This window comes from Saccopteryx bilineata, chromosome 10 (genome assembly GCF_036850765.1).
Source record: "Saccopteryx bilineata isolate mSacBil1 chromosome 10, mSacBil1_pri_phased_curated, whole genome shotgun sequence".
Taxonomy (NCBI): Eukaryota; Metazoa; Chordata; class Mammalia; order Chiroptera; family Emballonuridae; genus Saccopteryx; species Saccopteryx bilineata.
In genome coordinates, this window is record NC_089499.1 from 7,032,929 (window position 1) to 7,049,843 (window position 16,915).

General features: G+C 56.9%; 1 protein-coding gene across 4 annotated transcripts in view; it reads left to right on the plus strand.

Annotated features, from left to right (window-relative positions):
* PFKFB4 (6-phosphofructo-2-kinase/fructose-2,6-biphosphatase 4) overlaps nt 1–16,915 on the plus strand; it is a 28,854-nt gene extending 11,939 nt beyond the window's left edge. For 3 of the 4 annotated variants that reach the window (XM_066244834.1, XM_066244837.1, XM_066244836.1), the window contains exons 4-14: nt 1,933–1,999; nt 5,644–5,718; nt 6,020–6,076; nt 6,702–6,823; nt 8,935–9,142; nt 9,639–9,785; nt 10,532–10,636; nt 13,315–13,444; nt 13,545–13,607; nt 14,401–14,465; nt 14,724–16,914. In XM_066244834.1, the coding sequence (XP_066100931.1) occupies nt 1,933–1,999; nt 5,644–5,718; nt 6,020–6,076; nt 6,702–6,823; nt 8,935–9,142; nt 9,639–9,785; nt 10,532–10,636; nt 13,315–13,444; nt 13,545–13,607; nt 14,401–14,465; nt 14,724–14,783 (1,099 nt within the window). In that variant the 3' untranslated portion in view covers nt 14,784–16,914. Of the gene's footprint in view, nt 1–1,932; nt 2,000–5,643; nt 5,719–6,019; nt 6,077–6,701; nt 6,824–8,934; nt 9,143–9,638; nt 9,786–10,531; nt 10,637–13,314; nt 13,445–13,544; nt 13,608–14,400; nt 14,466–14,723 lie in introns of all 4 variants that reach the window. The other variant, XM_066244835.1, reaches the window with a different exon arrangement.

Sequence of the window (16,915 nt, forward strand, 5' to 3'; positions counted from 1 at the left end):
TCAGGCGCACTCAGACCTGGTGGGGGGGCCTAAGACCACCTCAGATCAGTGATTTGCTAGGATGTCAGCATGTGGCCACACTCCTGGCTAAGGTTTATTACAGCAAACGATACAAAGCGACATCAGCAAGGGGAAACGACCAATGGGTTGAAGTCCAAGAGGAACCAGGCTTCCAAGAGTCCTATGACTCAGACAGGATACACTTAATTCCTCCAGCATGAACCTGACAACACGTGTGAATTGTTTTCTGTCAGGGAAGCTCGGCGCAGACACGGTGGCCAGGGTTTTATCGGGGCTGGTCACACAGGCTCCCTGTGCATAGCACATACCGGAATTCCAGAATCCCCAAACGGAAGCGGATGTTCAGTATAAAACATATTCTTGATATAAACTGCCTGGACACACTGAGCCACTTGTATTATTTAAGGAAAAAAAATTTTTAATCAACATTGGGAGCTGTTTACCATTCAGGTTCTCAGACTCCAGATAAAGGTCAGCCTTACAAGAAGGCCTTTTTTTTCTTCATTGATTTTATTTCTGCATTCATTGATTTCTCCTTGTATGTGCCCTGACTGGGGATCAAACCTACAACCTTGGCCTGTTGGGATGTTGCTCCACTAACTGAGCTACCCCGCCAGGACCGCAGGCAGGCCTTCTGAAGGACGGCATTCTCAGGCTGCTGTGCTCTTTCCACACATGTGGTCACACAACACACATGACGGTGGTACACATACTTGCATATCTCTTGGTATACGTGTGAGCATGTACGCACGTGTGCTCACTCTGTATGTGTGCATGGATAATGCATAAATATGCACATAAGCACACACATGTGCACATACAACATGAAGGCATGTGCACACACCCCATATGCATGTACATGGGTGTTCACACATGTGTGTCTTTTTTTTTTTTTTACAAAGACAGAGAGTGAGTCAGAGAGAGGGATAGACAGGGACAGACAGACAGGAATGGAGAGAGATGAGAAGCATCAATCATTAGTTTTTCATTGCGCGTTGCAACACCTTAGTTGTTCATTGATTGCTTTCTCACATGTGCCTTGACTGTGGGCCTTCAGCAGACCAAGTAACCCCTTGCTGGAGCCAGCGACCTTGGGTTCAAGCTAGTGGGCTTTTCCTCAAACCAGATGAGCCCGCACTCAAGCTGGCGACCTCGGGGTCGCGAACCCGGGTCCTATGCATCCCAGTCCGACGCTCCATCCACTGCGCCACTGCCTGGTCAGGCACATGTATGTCTTATATGCACATATTTGGACACATGCATACAAAAACCTATACTCATGCATGGGTGCGTGCACACATAACCCACATACACACGTGTACACACTCCGTCATCTGTGCCTTTTCAGTCACCACACTGCGGTGTTTTTTTCAGACACCAACTGGTGTCTTACAGTTCAATTCAGCTTTGACACTACCTTCCTGAAGTTAGTGTCAGTTCCCACAGGTTAAGGGCTCAGCCCCATGAGGGTCCCTACTGTAAACATCGGTCACGAGTCCCTGGGGGGCACCTGTACTTCTGACTGACGTACGTCGGGGGTTTTCGCAGCCTCCTCCTCAGGGTCAGGAATGTGCCAGAACTGCTCAGAGAGCTCAGGAACATACTTCAGTTATGTCTCCTGGGTGAGTGTAAAGGATACAACTCGGGAACAGCCGAACAGAAGAGATGCCCAGGCAGGGAAGGGGGCGGGGTGTGGGGCTTCCATGCCCTCTCCGGGCATTTCGCCCTCCCAGCGCGCCACGCGTTCACCAACCTGGAAGACCTCCAAACCTCGTTCAAAGTTTTTACAGAGCTCAGGTTAATCGTTAGACCACTCCCCTCTCCTGTCTGCGCTAAGATGTGTCCCTGCCCCCCCTGCCCTCCTGCGGCCAAGGTTAGGTGCTGGCTGACCCTGTGTTTTCTCCCCTGAAGGCAGTGTGCCCTGGCAGCCCTCTGTGACGTCCGGCGGTTCCTTAGTGAGGAGGGGGGACATGTGGCGGTGAGTGTGATGCGCTGGTGACATCTGGGAGTGACATTGGGAGCCCACACACGTTCCCCTCTTTGCTGTCAGGCCTCCGAAGGGAAAGGCAGGATGTGCGCGGCCTGGCTGCTCCTGGGGGCCAGCCCTGGGAGAAAGCCTGCAGCCACTATGCAGGAGGAGGCCAGAGGCTGGATACGGGCTGAGAGTTTCTCTCTGGGGCTGTGGCTGCCTTTGATCCTGCAGGACTTCCCTGAGTGCTCACATTTCCTGCCACCTCACAGGTTAGAGAGATCATATTACCTAATTCTTTAGCAAATGTGATTTCTCCTGGTGTGGGAAGAATCCTGCTCAGCATTTAGTGGCTGTTCCAGGAAGCAGTGAATTCCTAGGCAGGGGATTCTACCTGTGTTGGCCCCTCTAGTCATACGGAAGGGGTGGGACAAGCAAGACTGAGCAGAAGTGGCCCTGGCTGGGTGTCTCAGTGGATCAAGGGTCTGCCCAGTGTGCTGAGGTCACAGGTTTGATCCGTGGTCAGGGCTCGTACAGAAGCAGTCAGTGAGTACATAACTAAATGGAACAATTAAGTGGAACGAGTTGATGCTTCCCTCTCTCTCCCTTTGCCCCCCTCCCTTCCTTTCTCTCTCTCTCTCTCTCTCTCTCTCTCTCCCTCCCATCTCTCTCTCCCCCTCCACACACACTTTCTCAAATCAGTAGAAAATTAAAAGGAAAAAAGAGCCTGACCTGTGGTGACGCAGTGGATAAAGCGTTGACCTGGAAACACTGAGGTCGCTGGTTCGAAACCCTGGACCTGCCTGGTCAAGGCACATATGGGAGTTGATGCTTCCTGCTCCTCCCCCCTTCTCTCTCTCTCTCTCTCTCCCTCCCTCCCTCCCTCCCTCCCTCCCTCTCTCTCTCCTCTCTAAAAATGAATAAATAAAAATAATAATAAAAAGGAAAAAAGAAAAAGACTGAGCAAAGGCGTCTGCAGGACAGGGCCCTACCCCACCCCTGTGCAGTCAAACATGACAACTGTTCTGTTTTGTTTTCATTTCCCTCCTGAAGGTGTGCCATCTGGAGCACTCTGTCCCTTGGCTCCCTCTGGATCCGTGGCCCTGTAGGTCTATGGCACAGTTGTCAGGCTGGGAGTTCCCCTCTCCCTCCGGACTTGAATGCCGTGCTCTTGAATCTGTTGTTTTCCTTGGTTTACCAGCTTGTTTTGCTGGAACATATCCTCCAGTAGCTTTCTGTGAAAGGTACTTGGGAAGTAAATTTCATGAGCCCTTACATGTCTAGAAGTGTTTATTTTTATCCTTATATTTGATGGTCAGGTATAGAATTATAGGTGGAAAGTACTTTCCCCTTAGAATTTCTACAACATTGCTTCCTTGTATTATGGCTTCTAGCGTGCCTATGGAAAAGTCTGATGTCATTCGGATTTGCTGATATTCCTAAAAGTTTCTTGGAAGAAGCTGGGGGCGTCTCATGACCATTATTCAGGGGAGGCCTGTAGGGTCTTCTCGGTGATGTATCTTGTGATGAGTCTTCTCTCTTCTACCAAGTGGGGTCCGGGGGCCCTTTTCATCGGGAGACCCTTTCTGGCAGGTCAGAGAAATTGTCGTATATCGTTACTTTGATAAACCTGCCACTTTCTGGTAAGTGATTTCTCACTCCACTCTGATTTTCAGAGCTTCTTTTTCTACAACTCCTGGTGGCTGTGCACTAGGCTTGATCCCTGATTTCATCTTGTTTCCCTTATTTTCTCTATCTTTTTTGTCCTACTTTCAGAGAGACTTTCTTAACAGGGTCTGAAAGTATTTGGTTTAATTTTCTTATTTTTTTAATTTCTGTGCTTACATTTTAATTTCCAAATTTTCAATTTCTTGTGCTCTGTTCCAATTTTTTTAGAACTCTTTTCTTTTCCTTATTTTGTCGTTATTAGAGCGTTCTGTATCTCTCCTTAGATAATGAGTTTCTTCCACATTGCCTTCTTTTCCATGCCCCGTCTTCATTTTCTCAAAGTTCCTTTTATATTTGATTTAGTCTCTGGTTTTTTTGTTTGTTTTTTGCATTTTTCTGAAGCTGGAAACAGGGAGAGACAGTCAGACAGACTCCCGCATGCGCCCTACCGGGATCCACCCGGCACGCCCACCATGGGGTGACGCTCTGCCCACCAGGGGGCGATGCTCTGCCCATCCTGGGCGTCGCCATGTTGCGGCCAGAGCCACTCTAGCGCCCGAGGCAGAGGCCACAGAGCCATCCCCAGCGCCCGGGCCATTTTTGCTCCAATGGAGCCTTGGCTGCGGGAGGGGAAGAGAGAGACAGAGAGGAAGGCGCGGCGGAGGGGTGGAGAAGCAAATGGGCACTTCTTCTGTGTGCCCTGGCCGGGAATCGAACCCGGGTCCTCCGCATGCTAGGCCGATGCTCTACCGCTGAGCCAACCGGCCAGGGCTAGTCTCTGTTTTTCACGTTAGAGGATTTTCTGGAGCATCCAGTGAGCCCTGGTTGAATGCCTTTGGAAGCAAGGATGCTCTAAAAGCTGCTTGTCCATTCGGGGCCTGGACTGGGCTGTGCTGTGGGGGAGGACAAGGTGGGCAGAGCCGCCAGACGGGGTGGGACAGGACCTGGGATTCTGCTGCTCTCTGTGACACGCCAGGCAGCACTCCCATTCTCTCTACCGCCTTGTCCCTTTTGTCAAAAGTGCCTGTGGCCCTGGCCGGTTGGCTCAGTGGTAGAACGTTGGCCTTGCGTGCGGGAGTCCCGGGTTCGATTCCTGGCCAGGGCACACAGGAGAAGCGCCCATCTGCTTCTCCACCCCTCCCCCTCTCCTTGCTCTCTGTCTCTCTCTTCCCCTCCGCAGCCAAGGCTCCATTGGAGCAAAGATGGCCTGGGCGCTGGGGATGGCTCTGTGGCCTCCGCCTCAGGCGCTAGAATGGCTCTGGTTGCAACAGAGCGACGCCCCGGAGGGGCAGAACATCGCCCCCTGGTGGGCGTGCCGGGTGGATTCCTGTCGGGCGCATGCGGGAGTCTGTCTGACTACCTCCCCGTTTCCAGCTTCGGAAAAATGAAAAAAAAAATTTAAAAAATAAAATAAAAAAGAAGAGCCTGTGCCCTTGCTCCTGGACATGCTGATTCTGCACAAGCAGGTGTGCTCAGGTCCGCGGGGGCTTGCTGGCTTTTTCCGTTCCTCGGTCGGTCCCCACCCTGTGTCTGCTCCATGGAACTCCACTGACCTCTCTCCTCCCCCGCCCTCCCCTCTCTGTTCTCTTTATCCTTCGGTTCCCGTTTTCCTGGGAGCTCAGGATGGAGTGGAGATAAGCAGGGGTTCAGTTCTCCAGGCTTAACTGGTTTCATGAGAAGTCCTCTTGGTCAGACAGGAGCTGAGCACCTGCTGTAGACGGAGCGGTGCTGAGTGCATTCCTCCGTGCCAAGGGTTTGCTGCCCTGCGGGTGCAGAGCACACCCAATCCTTCCAGCGCCCTGGGGTGTGCTCCTGAAGGACGGGGAGGCCCAGCCCAGCCCTGCAGGTCTGAAGGAGACTGCCCAGGCGGGTGGCCCAGGCCGCAGCTGGTCCCAGTGAGAAGTCCAGTCCCCGTACAGCAGCTGTTGGGTGGCCTGCTACTGTCTCCAGGGCCAGAGGCTGAGTTAACCCCAATTTGGTTTTAGGTTTTTGATGCAACTAATACGACCCGAGAACGGAGAGCAACCATCTTTAACTTTGGGGAACAGAATGGCTACAAGGTGAGACCTTATTGGCTCAAGTCCTTGGTTAGGTCTTGAGCCAGTCAGGGCACCAGGCAGGTCGGCCTCCCAGTGGATTTGGGACGAGAGGCTGCTTTTCTCTCCCCAGCTAGGGTTGTCTTTCCTGGGCGGCCGGGGTCTTGGTGGGAGAGTCCTGGATAAGGCAGCCCCAGAGGAAGGGTTTAGGGGCCTCGCTGCTCGGCTTGGCCCCCAGTGGGGTCGGGGGCTCTGCGGAGCCAGGCCCGCAGCCCTGAATGTCTCTGCACCCCTTCCCTGCTGTCTGTCCTGGTCCTTGCTGCAGACCTTTTTCGTTGAGTCCATCTGTGTGGATCCGGAGGTCATAGCTGCTAACATCGTGGTGAGTGGCGCACCTGACCTTGTTGGGACAGTAATACAACCAAAATGGCATGTGACAGGTCCCAGTTAGGTAGATCTGGGGTTGTGCCTGAGCCGGCCTCAGCTTGGTCTTTCTGAACCTTGGTGCTGGGAGTGGGAGCGGGAGAATGCTGGGTCAGGCATCCCCCACCCTGGGCCCCTCATGTTGGGGGGCTTCGTGGTAGGCAGGCGTCCATTCTGCTCCCTCCTCTTCCTTCCCACTCGTAACCCCCGCACAATGGGAGAGAAGCTTCAGCCCCCGAGGAGGGGGGTTACATTTTAAGAAAGAAAGACTTGACACCTCTCCCCTACCCCCTCTTGATCCAAGAAACGGCCTCTGGGTTTGGGGAGGTAGTTCAGCTACAGAGGGTCTTCCAGGCCCCTCGCCCCACTGGCTTCCCTCCACCCCGTCCCACAAAGACAGGGGATTCCAACCTCAGGATGCCTGGTAATACTCTCTCAGCACCAGTGTGGGAGCTCAGACCAGGGGGCCACTGGGCTCCCTCTGGTGGGACCAGCCCCACCCCTGCCGCCGCATCCACCGCGGTCTCCGGCCCCGCCTGGCCTCCCGCCCTGACGTGTCCTTGTCCTGTGCCTGGCCCCGGCAGCAGGTAAAACTGGGCAGCCCTGACTACGTCAACCGTGACAGTGATGAGGCCACAGAGGATTTCATGAGGCGCATCGAGTGCTATGAGAATTCGTACGAGTCTCTGGACGAGGACCTGGATAGGTGAGCAAGAGCACGCCCACCGTGCTCTGCAGCGGCGACGGGCGGGTGGCAGGGACCTTCTTGGGCTCCCCGTGGTGGTGGCCGAGGGGCCACCCAACAGACAGCAAGTGTCTGGCCTTTTTTGTTTCTTTCCTTGGTGCAGAAGTTGTGGACCAGAGGTGACTTGCAGAATCCCTGTTGCCTTGTCTGGGGCTCTGCAGGTCCGAACTTTCTACTGTTCTGTTATAAAACCAAGCCTAACTTCTCTGCAGAGGGTCTTCCCGCAGGCGTATGCAAACAGACACACACTTCTTTAAAAGCACAGCCTGCTCTTTGAGTAGGGGGAGCGCTGCCCAGAACCGATGGTAGTGCCCTCCCCGCCCCCCCCGCCGTGTCCCTCTGGGGAGGAAGATCCAGTGGCAGTGAGTGGTGGCTGGGAGAGGCATCTGCCAGCTACTTTTTCTACAGTCAGGTGGTAAATATTTTATGTCTTGGGGCTTGCTATCAACCTGGCCATTGTAGTGCAAAAAGCACTTAGGCACTGTGTACATAAATGGGCACCATCGTGTTTACCAAAACAGGCTGGGGACTAAATTTGACTTTGTAGACATAGTTTGCCAACTCCTGGCTTACATAAGTGGGGACAGTAGTTAAGGAAAGAGCAGTGGGACCCCTTGGTTAAGTGTTACAGAGTTGTTACAAGCCATACCAAGGAGAGGCGGGGGAGTAATTGTTATGCAGCATTGAGTGAAAAGGCTGGAGTATGAATCTGTGCTTGGGTTGTTGATAATTACATAACATACAATGACCTGGTCACACAAACCAAGGAAAAGAGGCGGCTGGCGGAGGGCTGGTTCTGGTGGCGGAGGGCTGGTTCTGGGGGTGGAGGGCTGGTTCTGGGGGCCGGGACTTCTGGGCTCGCTGTGAGGCCTGCGGGGCTGTGGAGCCCGCCCAAGCCGGTGGGGACAACACGGCGCTTGCTGCCTGGGCTTCTCCGGTTTTCCGTGTGTCCCCTGGTCTCCCCAGCCCAGCATCTCTCCTGTGGTTCTGTGATGTGACCGCAGTAGGGACTTGTCGGGAGCAGCTCTTGGTCTGTCAGTAAATGTCGCTGCTGTTTTTATTTATTTATTTATTTCTGTGAGAGAGACAGAGAGAGGGACAGATAGGGACAGACAGACAGGAAAGGAGAGAGATGAGAAGCATCAATTCTTTGTTGCGGCACCTTAGTTGTTTATTGATTGCTTTATCATATGTGCCTTGACGGGGGGGGGGGGGGGACTATAGCTTACCGAGTGACCCCTTGCTCAACCCAGCGACCTTGGGCTCCAGCTGGTGAGTCTTGCTCAAACCAGATGAGCCTGTGATCAAGCTGGCGACCTTGGGGTCTCAAACCTGGGTCCTCCGTGTCCCAGTCCGACGCTTTAACCACTGCGTCACAGCCTGGTCAGGCTACGGCTATTTTTATTGTTGGTGTCGGTATAGCTACGCTAAGCTCAGCCAGTGAGCACAGCCAGAGGGCTCTGGGCTGAACCCGAGTGTAGTGCCTGAGAAACCCCACCTCGTCCTGCTGCCCCACTCCCCTCCGCGCTGTGAACAGGCGAGCATGCTCTCCAAACTGCACAGCTGCACGGGTCCAGAGCAGGGGATGTGGCTGAGGGAGCGTGCCGGCCGCTGCCACCAGCACCATCCTGTGCGTCTCACCTGCCCATCTGTGCAGGGCTGACCTGAGCTGGGCTCCAGGGCAAAGGCCAAGGCCGCAGGTGGCCAACCAGGCTGAGTGGACGGAAGAGCATTTGCGAGCTACTCCCTGATCAGTCCTGGAAACAACTAGCTTGTTCACCGACACAGAGCAGGGGTGACATCACAGTGGGGCATGACTGACCCTTACTCTGGACGTCACCTTTTGGGAACATGAGTGTTGAGTACCTCCCACAGGGTCTGTCTGTGTGTCACGTGTGTCTTGTTGCCTTCTCACCTCCATCACTTGCACACCAGCTGACTGTCCTGTGTGCTGTGATGTCGAGCCTGGTGGTCAGAGAGGCAGATCTGTGGCCAGTTCCCGTGGCTGGTGGGCTGGCCCTCGAGGGCCCTGGTCACACTCACAGGCCTCTTTCTTCCTTCTCTCTGGAAAGGGACCTGTCCTACATCAAGATCATGGACGTGGGGCAGAGCTACGTGGTGAACCGTGTGGCCGACCACATCCAGAGCCGCATCGTGTATTACCTCATGAACATCCACGTCACCCCCCGCTCCATCTACCTGTGCCGGCACGGGGAGAGCGAGCTCAACCTCAAGGGCCGGATCGGTGGGGACCCAGGACTCTCCCCCCGGGGCAGGGAGGTCAGTGTGTGTGTGCGCACTGGGGCTGGACTCCAGCTCTCATAGCCAATACATAATCATGGCGATGGATGACCTTCCTTCAGTCTAGAATGTTCCCATCATGTAGGGAAGGTCAGCAAGCACCAGGCAGATAGATGCCTGGATCTCTGGCTTCCGTGTGAGCTGTCACCTTGGAGAGGCATGACATTATGGGAGCGACCTGAGTCCCTGCAGAGCAGCTGATGGCTGTGCCAGTCTAGGGGAGATCTTGAGGCCTTAGTGGGAGGTCACACAGCCCTGGGCACATGGCCAGGTGGTTGGGGCCAATGGCAGGGGACTATGAACCACAGCTGGAACTATCCTGAGGGTCTAGGCAGAATGCACAAGAACAGCACTTGTGGCTGTGGGTGTCATTTGAGTGGTTTCATGTTTTTTACCAAACCTATGTTCTCAGGCTGGGCATGACCTCAGGGACCCTGTGGCTATGGGATCCGAATTCGGTTGTGCTGTGTTTCAGTTTGCCAAGAGTCTGGCCCAGTTCATCAGTGATCAGAATATCAAGGAGCTGAAGGTCTGGACCAGCCAGATGAAGAGGACCATCCAGACGGCCGAGGCTCTGGGTGTGCCTTACGAGCAGTGGAAGGTCCTGAACGAGATCGACGCGGTAATCACCCTCTCCTTCCCCGCCCCCCGTCTCCTGGGCACAGCCACCCGCAGCCAGCGTGATGGGCTTGAGGGCCAGGGAGAATGGTCTAGAAGAAAACAGAACAAAGACAGGGGCCAGCAGCTTTTCATTAAGGCTGTTTTATTGTTTCCTCTTCCTCTGGGCATGTCCTGTTTGTGGCTTGAGCCTCTGAAGGACAGCCCCTGGGCAGCGGGAACATCTCCCTGGGCTCCCTGGCAGAGGAGTGGTCTGGGCTGGCTGGTGAAAGGATGGACCAGCAGCACCCTGGGTCTCTCTGTGCCCTTACGTGACTCTGAAGTGTTCTCAACCAGTGTTCTCTGCTGTTTTGTTTTTAAATAGCATTTGTATGAGGTAATCTGCTGTGTTGTGTGAGTGTATCCTGAATGACACAAGAGAAATTTTGCTTTTTAGTGTACAGCACTCCATACTGAGAACTAGTATTTCCACAACACAGAAAACAAGACACATGGTTACATTTCTAACTGGATGGATGGTTAGGAAAAATGTTTTGATAACTGTACAAACAAGGGTCCGCCCCCTTGCTCGGTGTTCCATATGGACTTCCCTTCCCTGGGTGGGTCCAAGCTCCAGGACAAGAGGGCCTCCATGCCTCCATGGCCCAGGCACCTGGTCCCTTCTGTTTGACACACACCCCCACCCACGTCCCGACCCAGGGCTGATACCCGGCCTGCGTAGGAGGTGTGACAGCTGAGATGTCTCCCTAGGGCGTCTGTGAGGAAATGACCTATGAGGAAATCCAGGATCATTATCCACTGGAGTTTGCCCTACGGGACCAGGACAAGTACCGGTACCGGTACCCCAAGGGGGAGGTAGGTGGGACTTGTGGGCTTGGTTAGGCCCCTGCTGCCTGCCTGGGAGGGCTGCCTGGTGGCGGAGGGCCCTGAGGGGGCAGCGGTGGGACCAGGCTGGGTGCGTGTATCGCCTCTACCTCTTCCCAGCCATGTGACCCAGGCTGCCACCGCCTCCAGGGATAGAGGACGGACAGACTCCCAACCCCAAGGCCCATTGGATCCCTGCTCCCCGTTGCCCACCCCATACTTTGCCTTCCCCTTTCCCGAGGGTGCCTTCCTGCAGCTTCAGACATCGCCCCCAGCCCTGACTCCAGACCTAGGGGGACCTTCCCAGATGAGGCGAGGCCTCCACAAGCCACCTGCACTTGTCACGTCCCCTCAGCCTAGGCCCCAGGTCCGAGACAGTGTCACCTTTGACTCTGTATCTCCCACTTCCAAGAGGTGGCCTGGGAGAGTGGCCAAATAAAAACACGCCCCCACAAAGCCATGTGTGCACGCACAGAAGCCCCCAGCCCTAGATGCCAGGCTCGCGGGCCTTGTGCTCTCCTGTCCTCAGGAACAGGGCAGCTCTGGGCAGCGTTAACTCTCCACGCCGTGCCGTGAGGCAGAGCCAAGTTAGAACCTGTCCAGAAAACTGGGAAGAAACAAAGCAGCTAACTGCTCAACTTTGAGTATAGGGATGGGGGGAGCTGGTAGGGAAATCAGTTACCCGAGTACCAATTTACCAATTTAGGACTTCCCCCAACTGCTGGAATTGCTCCCAGGTTATGGTGTGGGAGGCCTTTCTTTTTGTGTGTGTGTGTGTGGGGGGATTTTTCTGCAGTTAGAAGCAGGGAGGCAGTCAGACAGACTCCCGCATGCGCCCAACCAGAATCCACCCGGCATGCCCAACAGGGAGTGATGCTCTGCCCATCTGGGCATTGCTCCATTGCGGCTGGAGCCATTCTAGCGCCTGAGGCGGAGGCCATGGAGCCATCCTCAGCACCCGGGCCAACTTTGCTTCAATGGAGCCTTGGCTGCGGGAGGGGAAGAGAGAGAGAGATGGAGAAAGGAGAGGGGGAAGGGTGGAGAAGTAGATGGGCGCTTCTCCTGTGTGCCTCGGCCGGGAATCAAACCCGGGAACCAAATCTGGGACTTTCACACACTGGGCCCGATGCTCTACCGCTGAAGCAACCAGCCAGGGCTGGGAGGCCTTTTTTGAAGGACTGTTCATTGTGTCCAAAAAGGGATGGAACCCCCAGGGCTAGGCCTCCTGGTGGAAATCTCCAAAACTACTGGGTGCAGGGGCTGGCCCGAGGACTCCTGTGGCTCCTCATAGGGAAGGAACAAGGCAGGCCGCCTGCAGGGGTCGCTCCTGGGACCTCAGGTGTTTCTGACAGGCCACACTCTGGAAGTTTGGGGTCCCCCGCCCCGTGGCTCCTTCTGTGCGCTCCTGTCTGCTGTGAGCTGGGAGGGGCCATGTCTTTCTCATGTCACCAGTTGGCAGCATGAGACTCCAGCAGCTGATGGTTCAGCAAAGGGCCCTGTGATTGGGCACAGAGGTGGCCCCTTCAGATGCCAGCTTGAGGCCCAGCCCTGCCCTCAGTCCTTCTGGGACCTGGCCCTGGGCGAGGGGAGGGGATCCCTTTCCCGGACTGCCAGTCCTCACAGGGCCCCTGGCTTCCCTCTCAAGGTCTCAGCCCTGGGTGAGGGGAGGTGATCCCTTTCCCGGACCGCCAATCCTCACAGGGCCCCTGGCCTCCCTCTCAAGGTCTCAGCCCTGGGTGAGGGGAGGTGATCCCTTTCCCGGACCGCCAGTCCTCACAGGTCCCCTGGCTTCCCTCTCAAGGTCTCAGCCCTGGGCGAGGGGAGGTGATCCCTTTCCCGGACCGCCAATCCTCACAGGGCCCCTGGCCTCCCTCTCAAGGTCTCAGCCCTGGGTGAGGGGAGGTGATCCCTTTCCCGGACCGCCAGTCCTCACAGGGCCCCTGGCCTCCTTCTCAGGGTCTCAGCCCTGGGCGAGGGGAGGGGATCCCTTTCCCGGACTGCCAGTCCTCACAGGGCCCCTGGCCTCCTTCTCAGGGTCTCAGCCCTGGGTGAGGGGAGGTGATCCCTTTCCCGGACCGCCAGTCCTCACAGGGCCCCTGGCCTCCTTCTCAGGGTCTCAGCCCTGGGCGAGGGGAGGGGATCCCTTTCCCGGACCGCCAATCCTCACAGGTCCCCTGGCTTCCCTCTCAAGGTCTCAGCCCTGGGCGAGGGGAGGTGATCCCTTTCCCGGACCGCCAATCCTCACAGGGCCCCTAGCTTCCCTCTCAAGGTCTCAGCCCTGGGCGAGGGGAGGTGATCCCTTTCCCGGACTGCCAGTCCTCACAGGGCCCCTGGCTTCCCTCTCAGGGTCTCAGCCCTGGGCGAGGGGAGGGGATCCCTTTCCTGGACTGCCAGTCCTCACAGGGCCCCTGGCCTCCCTCTCAGGGTCTCAGCCCTGGGCGAGGGGAGGGGATCCCTTTCCCGGACTGCCAGTCCTCACAGGTCCCCTGGCCTCCTTCTCAGGGTCTCAGCCCTGGGGGTGCTGCCCACCCCATGCCCTCAGGAGCCAGGAGGAGACCTGGCACAGCCTCCTGCAGGGGGAGGGTTCCAGCAGTGAGAGGCGGCCCAGCTCCAGGGTGACTCCTCTCCTGGAGCCGGGCCTGAGGGGTGCTTCCTGCTTGGCCTTGCAGTCCTACGAGGACCTGGTCCAGCGACTGGAGCCTGTCATCATGGAGCTGGAGAGGCAAGAGAACGTGCTGGTCATCTGCCACCAGGCGGTCATGCGCTGCCTCCTGGCCTACTTCCTGGACAAGGCGGCAGGTGCAGGCTGGCCCCCGGGGGGGAGGGGTGTGTGTATATGAGAGGGGGGACTGTGACCCGGGCACCCTCCGAGTGCCAGCCCTCCCATCTGTGTCCACAGAACAGCTGCCCTACCTCAAGTGTCCGCTGCACACGGTGCTAAAGCTGACCCCTGTGGCCTACGGTGAGGGCGCCCGCTGCACACGCCGCTGCTTTCCGGACCCGCTGTTGGCGGGGCTTGGTGCTCTTCTGCAGACCCTTGAGCGTTGCGTTAGGAGCTCACCCCTCCTCCCTCCACCTCTGCCTTTCCCAGTTTGCTTTTAAGTTTTTCTGTTTCCATTTCTGTGGCTGCAGGAAACTTCCCCAGTGACTCTCCTTAACCATCACCCACCCACATAAAGGGATTTTTTCCTCTGTTTTTTCCAAAACCCCCCACAAAGCCCATGACCCACAGGACCAGGACCTTTAAGTGTCCTGGGTGCAGCATGGTTTGAGTCCCGCCTCTGCGTCGGGCTGTGCCGCAGGGACCTCGACAGCTGCCCGGCGAGCTCCGGGGCCTGGGCGCGTCCCTCCACCACAGGTCACCCGGCCTCTCCGGTGTCCTGCTCCCGGAGGATGAGGACAGCTCATTGGCAGCTGCTGTCATTCCAGTGTGCCCATCCCCTGTCCCTCATTGCACTGAGCACCTGGCACGGTGTATGTGTGACAGTCGGGTGTGGGTGGTTGGGGCCCTGAAGACAGTGTAGTCACCCCATGCTGAGAGGGGGATAGATTTGCATCTTTTTTTTTTTAAGATTTTTAAAAATAATTTTAGAGAAAGGGGAGAGAAGCGGGAAACATCAATTCCTAGTTGCTTCTTGTATGTGCCTTGACCGGGCAAGCCCAGGGTTTTGAACTGGCGACCTCAGTGTTTCCAGGTCGACGCTTTATCCACTGCGCCACCACAGGTCAGGCTCATCTGCATCTTCTGTCGGCAGGTTGTAAAGTGGAGTCCATATTCCTGAACGTGAAGGCTGTGAACACGCATCGGGACAGGCCTCAGGTACCAGCGGGTCACTGCTGGGTCCCAGCCGGTCCCGGGATGTCCAGGCGCAGCGTCCTGCAGGGCCGGGCACTGGGGCTCCTGCTGGAGTGAGCCTGACTTCTCGCCCCGGCCGGGAAGGTGGGGGTCTGGAGACCTGCGGCTGGGTCCCTCAGACTGAGGATGTGCGCTCGACGCTGGCGGCCGCGGGGAGAGGACAGCGGGTCCGCGCCTGTTCTTGCTGCAAGGTGAATGTTCTGTGCTTTTATTTTTGTGCAGAATGTAGACATCTCGAGGCCTCCAGAGGAAGCCCTTGTCACAGTCCCTGCTCACCAGTGACCCTGTCTCATCCACTGTGACCCCTGGGCAGGTGGTGGATCTCTGCAGATAAGGTCGTTCCAGGCCCGTATGACAATCACCATGCGGGAACACCATGTGCGGCCGGTGGGGCCAGAATCCCCGTCCCAGACCGCCTGTTTCCTGTTGATAGCGATGGGGTTGTATCTGGTGCCCAACCTGCTAAAAACCCTTCAGCCCGATTGTGCCTGCTCCGGACTGGAGAGAAGAGTGTCAGCGCCTGGTCCTTCTGTGGTGGCTCTCAGGTGTTCTCCCTCTGCCGGGGCATTGGCTCTGTCAAGTTTGAAACCCTACAATGTGAAACAGAATATTCCCACCATGGCCAAGCTGCCTGAAGACCCCTGCAGGGCTCTGCTGGCCTGTCTGTGGCCAGTTCCGAGAGGCAAGGTCTTCGTGGGCCCCGCTGCCCCGGGAGAGCCTGTCACCTGCCCCGCCAGGGACTGAGGACCCGCCGCCGCAGACACCGGGACCGGCCAGGCCCCGTGTCTGAGCCGCTCAGGGACGCGGTCTCCCAGCAGCACAATGCGACATGCAGGACGTGCAGGGAGCCCGGCGCCTGGGGTCCCCCTCCCGGCCAGCATACACTGGAGCACTTGGGGCTGGTGGCCAGGGCTGCTTCTTCCTGAAGCTCTGGGGGTGAAGCCAGGAAAGGCAGGGCAGATATATGAGTCGCCCTTCTCAGTGTGCCTGCTCGAGACGTGAAAGAGAGGCTGTCATCCCGTGTCCCCCGTGCTCCCGCACCCTGCCTGCCAGGCTGCCTCGCCTGCTGTTCCTGTGTCCCCCAGGAGTGCGCACCAGGGCAGGGACATGCGTCTGCTGTGGGGGACTCAGCCAAGCTTGTTGTCCTGTAAAGCCTGTCCTGGATTTGTTGGCCGCCTCCGGTGGGACTGAGCAGGGGGGAGGCCGGAACGGGAGGCAGCCTTGTCCAGGGGGTTTCCCAGTCACAGCAGAGCTTTTGATTACCGTGCACAGGAGCCTGCTGAGGATGAGCTCAAGCAGGCTGCCATCTGTCACACCCTGAGTTCTCTGGGGCCCAGAGAGGCAAGCCAGGCAGCGGTTCTGGGTAAAGCCAGGCCCCAGGATCCCAAGTCTGCCCTGCAACCTTTCCTAGGCTGTGCCTAACAGAACAGCCCACTCTCCTGGTCCCCCAGGGCTCTGCAGCCTCCAAGTGCCACCTGCCCCTGAGGGAAGTGTGTCCCTGGCTTGGCTGTTGGTCCCATTCCCCCCTACACACACACCCCAAAGTGAGAGGCGGGAGTGGCGTGGGGGGGTGGAGGGAGCAGAGGCAGGAGGCAGACAGACTCCCACGTGCGCCAAACCAGGATCTACCTGGCATGCCCACCAGGGGGCAATGCTCTGCCCATCAGCACCCGGGCCAACTGGGCTCCAATGGAGCCTTGGCTGTGGGAGGGGAAGAGAGAGAGAGAGAAGAGAGAGAGAAAGGAGGGGGGAAGAGTGGAGAAGCAGATGAGCACTTCTCCTGTGTGCCCTGGCTGGAATCGAATGCCGGACTTCCACACGCTGGGCCAACTCTCTACCACTGAGCCAACTAGCCGGGGCTGGTGGTCCTATTCTTGTGTACCATAGCAGCTGTGGACAAACATGGTGGAGAGAGGTCCAGGTGGGGCCAGGACAGAACCCTCCTGGACTTAACTCCTGTCAGAACCCAAGGGTCGCAGGACCATGCCTTTGGGACGGGGCTTCAGCCTTTGCTTCTGTGTGGAGTTTTGGTGACTTTTGGCCACCTAGACACATTTACTTGTTAGCCATAGTGGGTCCCTTTGGTTAGCGGCACATACATGTGGATGCCACCACCTCTCCAGGACCTCAGTCTGGCTGAGGTGAGACCAGAGAGGCCTTTTTGTCCTGTGTCCAGAGAGCAGTCAGGAGTGGTTGGGCCTGGGTGTGTCCCAAGGGCCGGGCGGTCACAGCCTGGGCTCGGTCGGCACTGCCTCTGCACGCAGCCCCCGCCTGGCTCCGTGTGCTTGTGTTGCAGAGGTTTTCCTACTGTTCCTGGAAGGGGTGCTGTTGGGTCTCGGCCACACATCACACTGTGTTCAGCATTCTTTGCAATAAATACTTTTTTAAAAAAATCCTAATGTCAGGTTGTATCT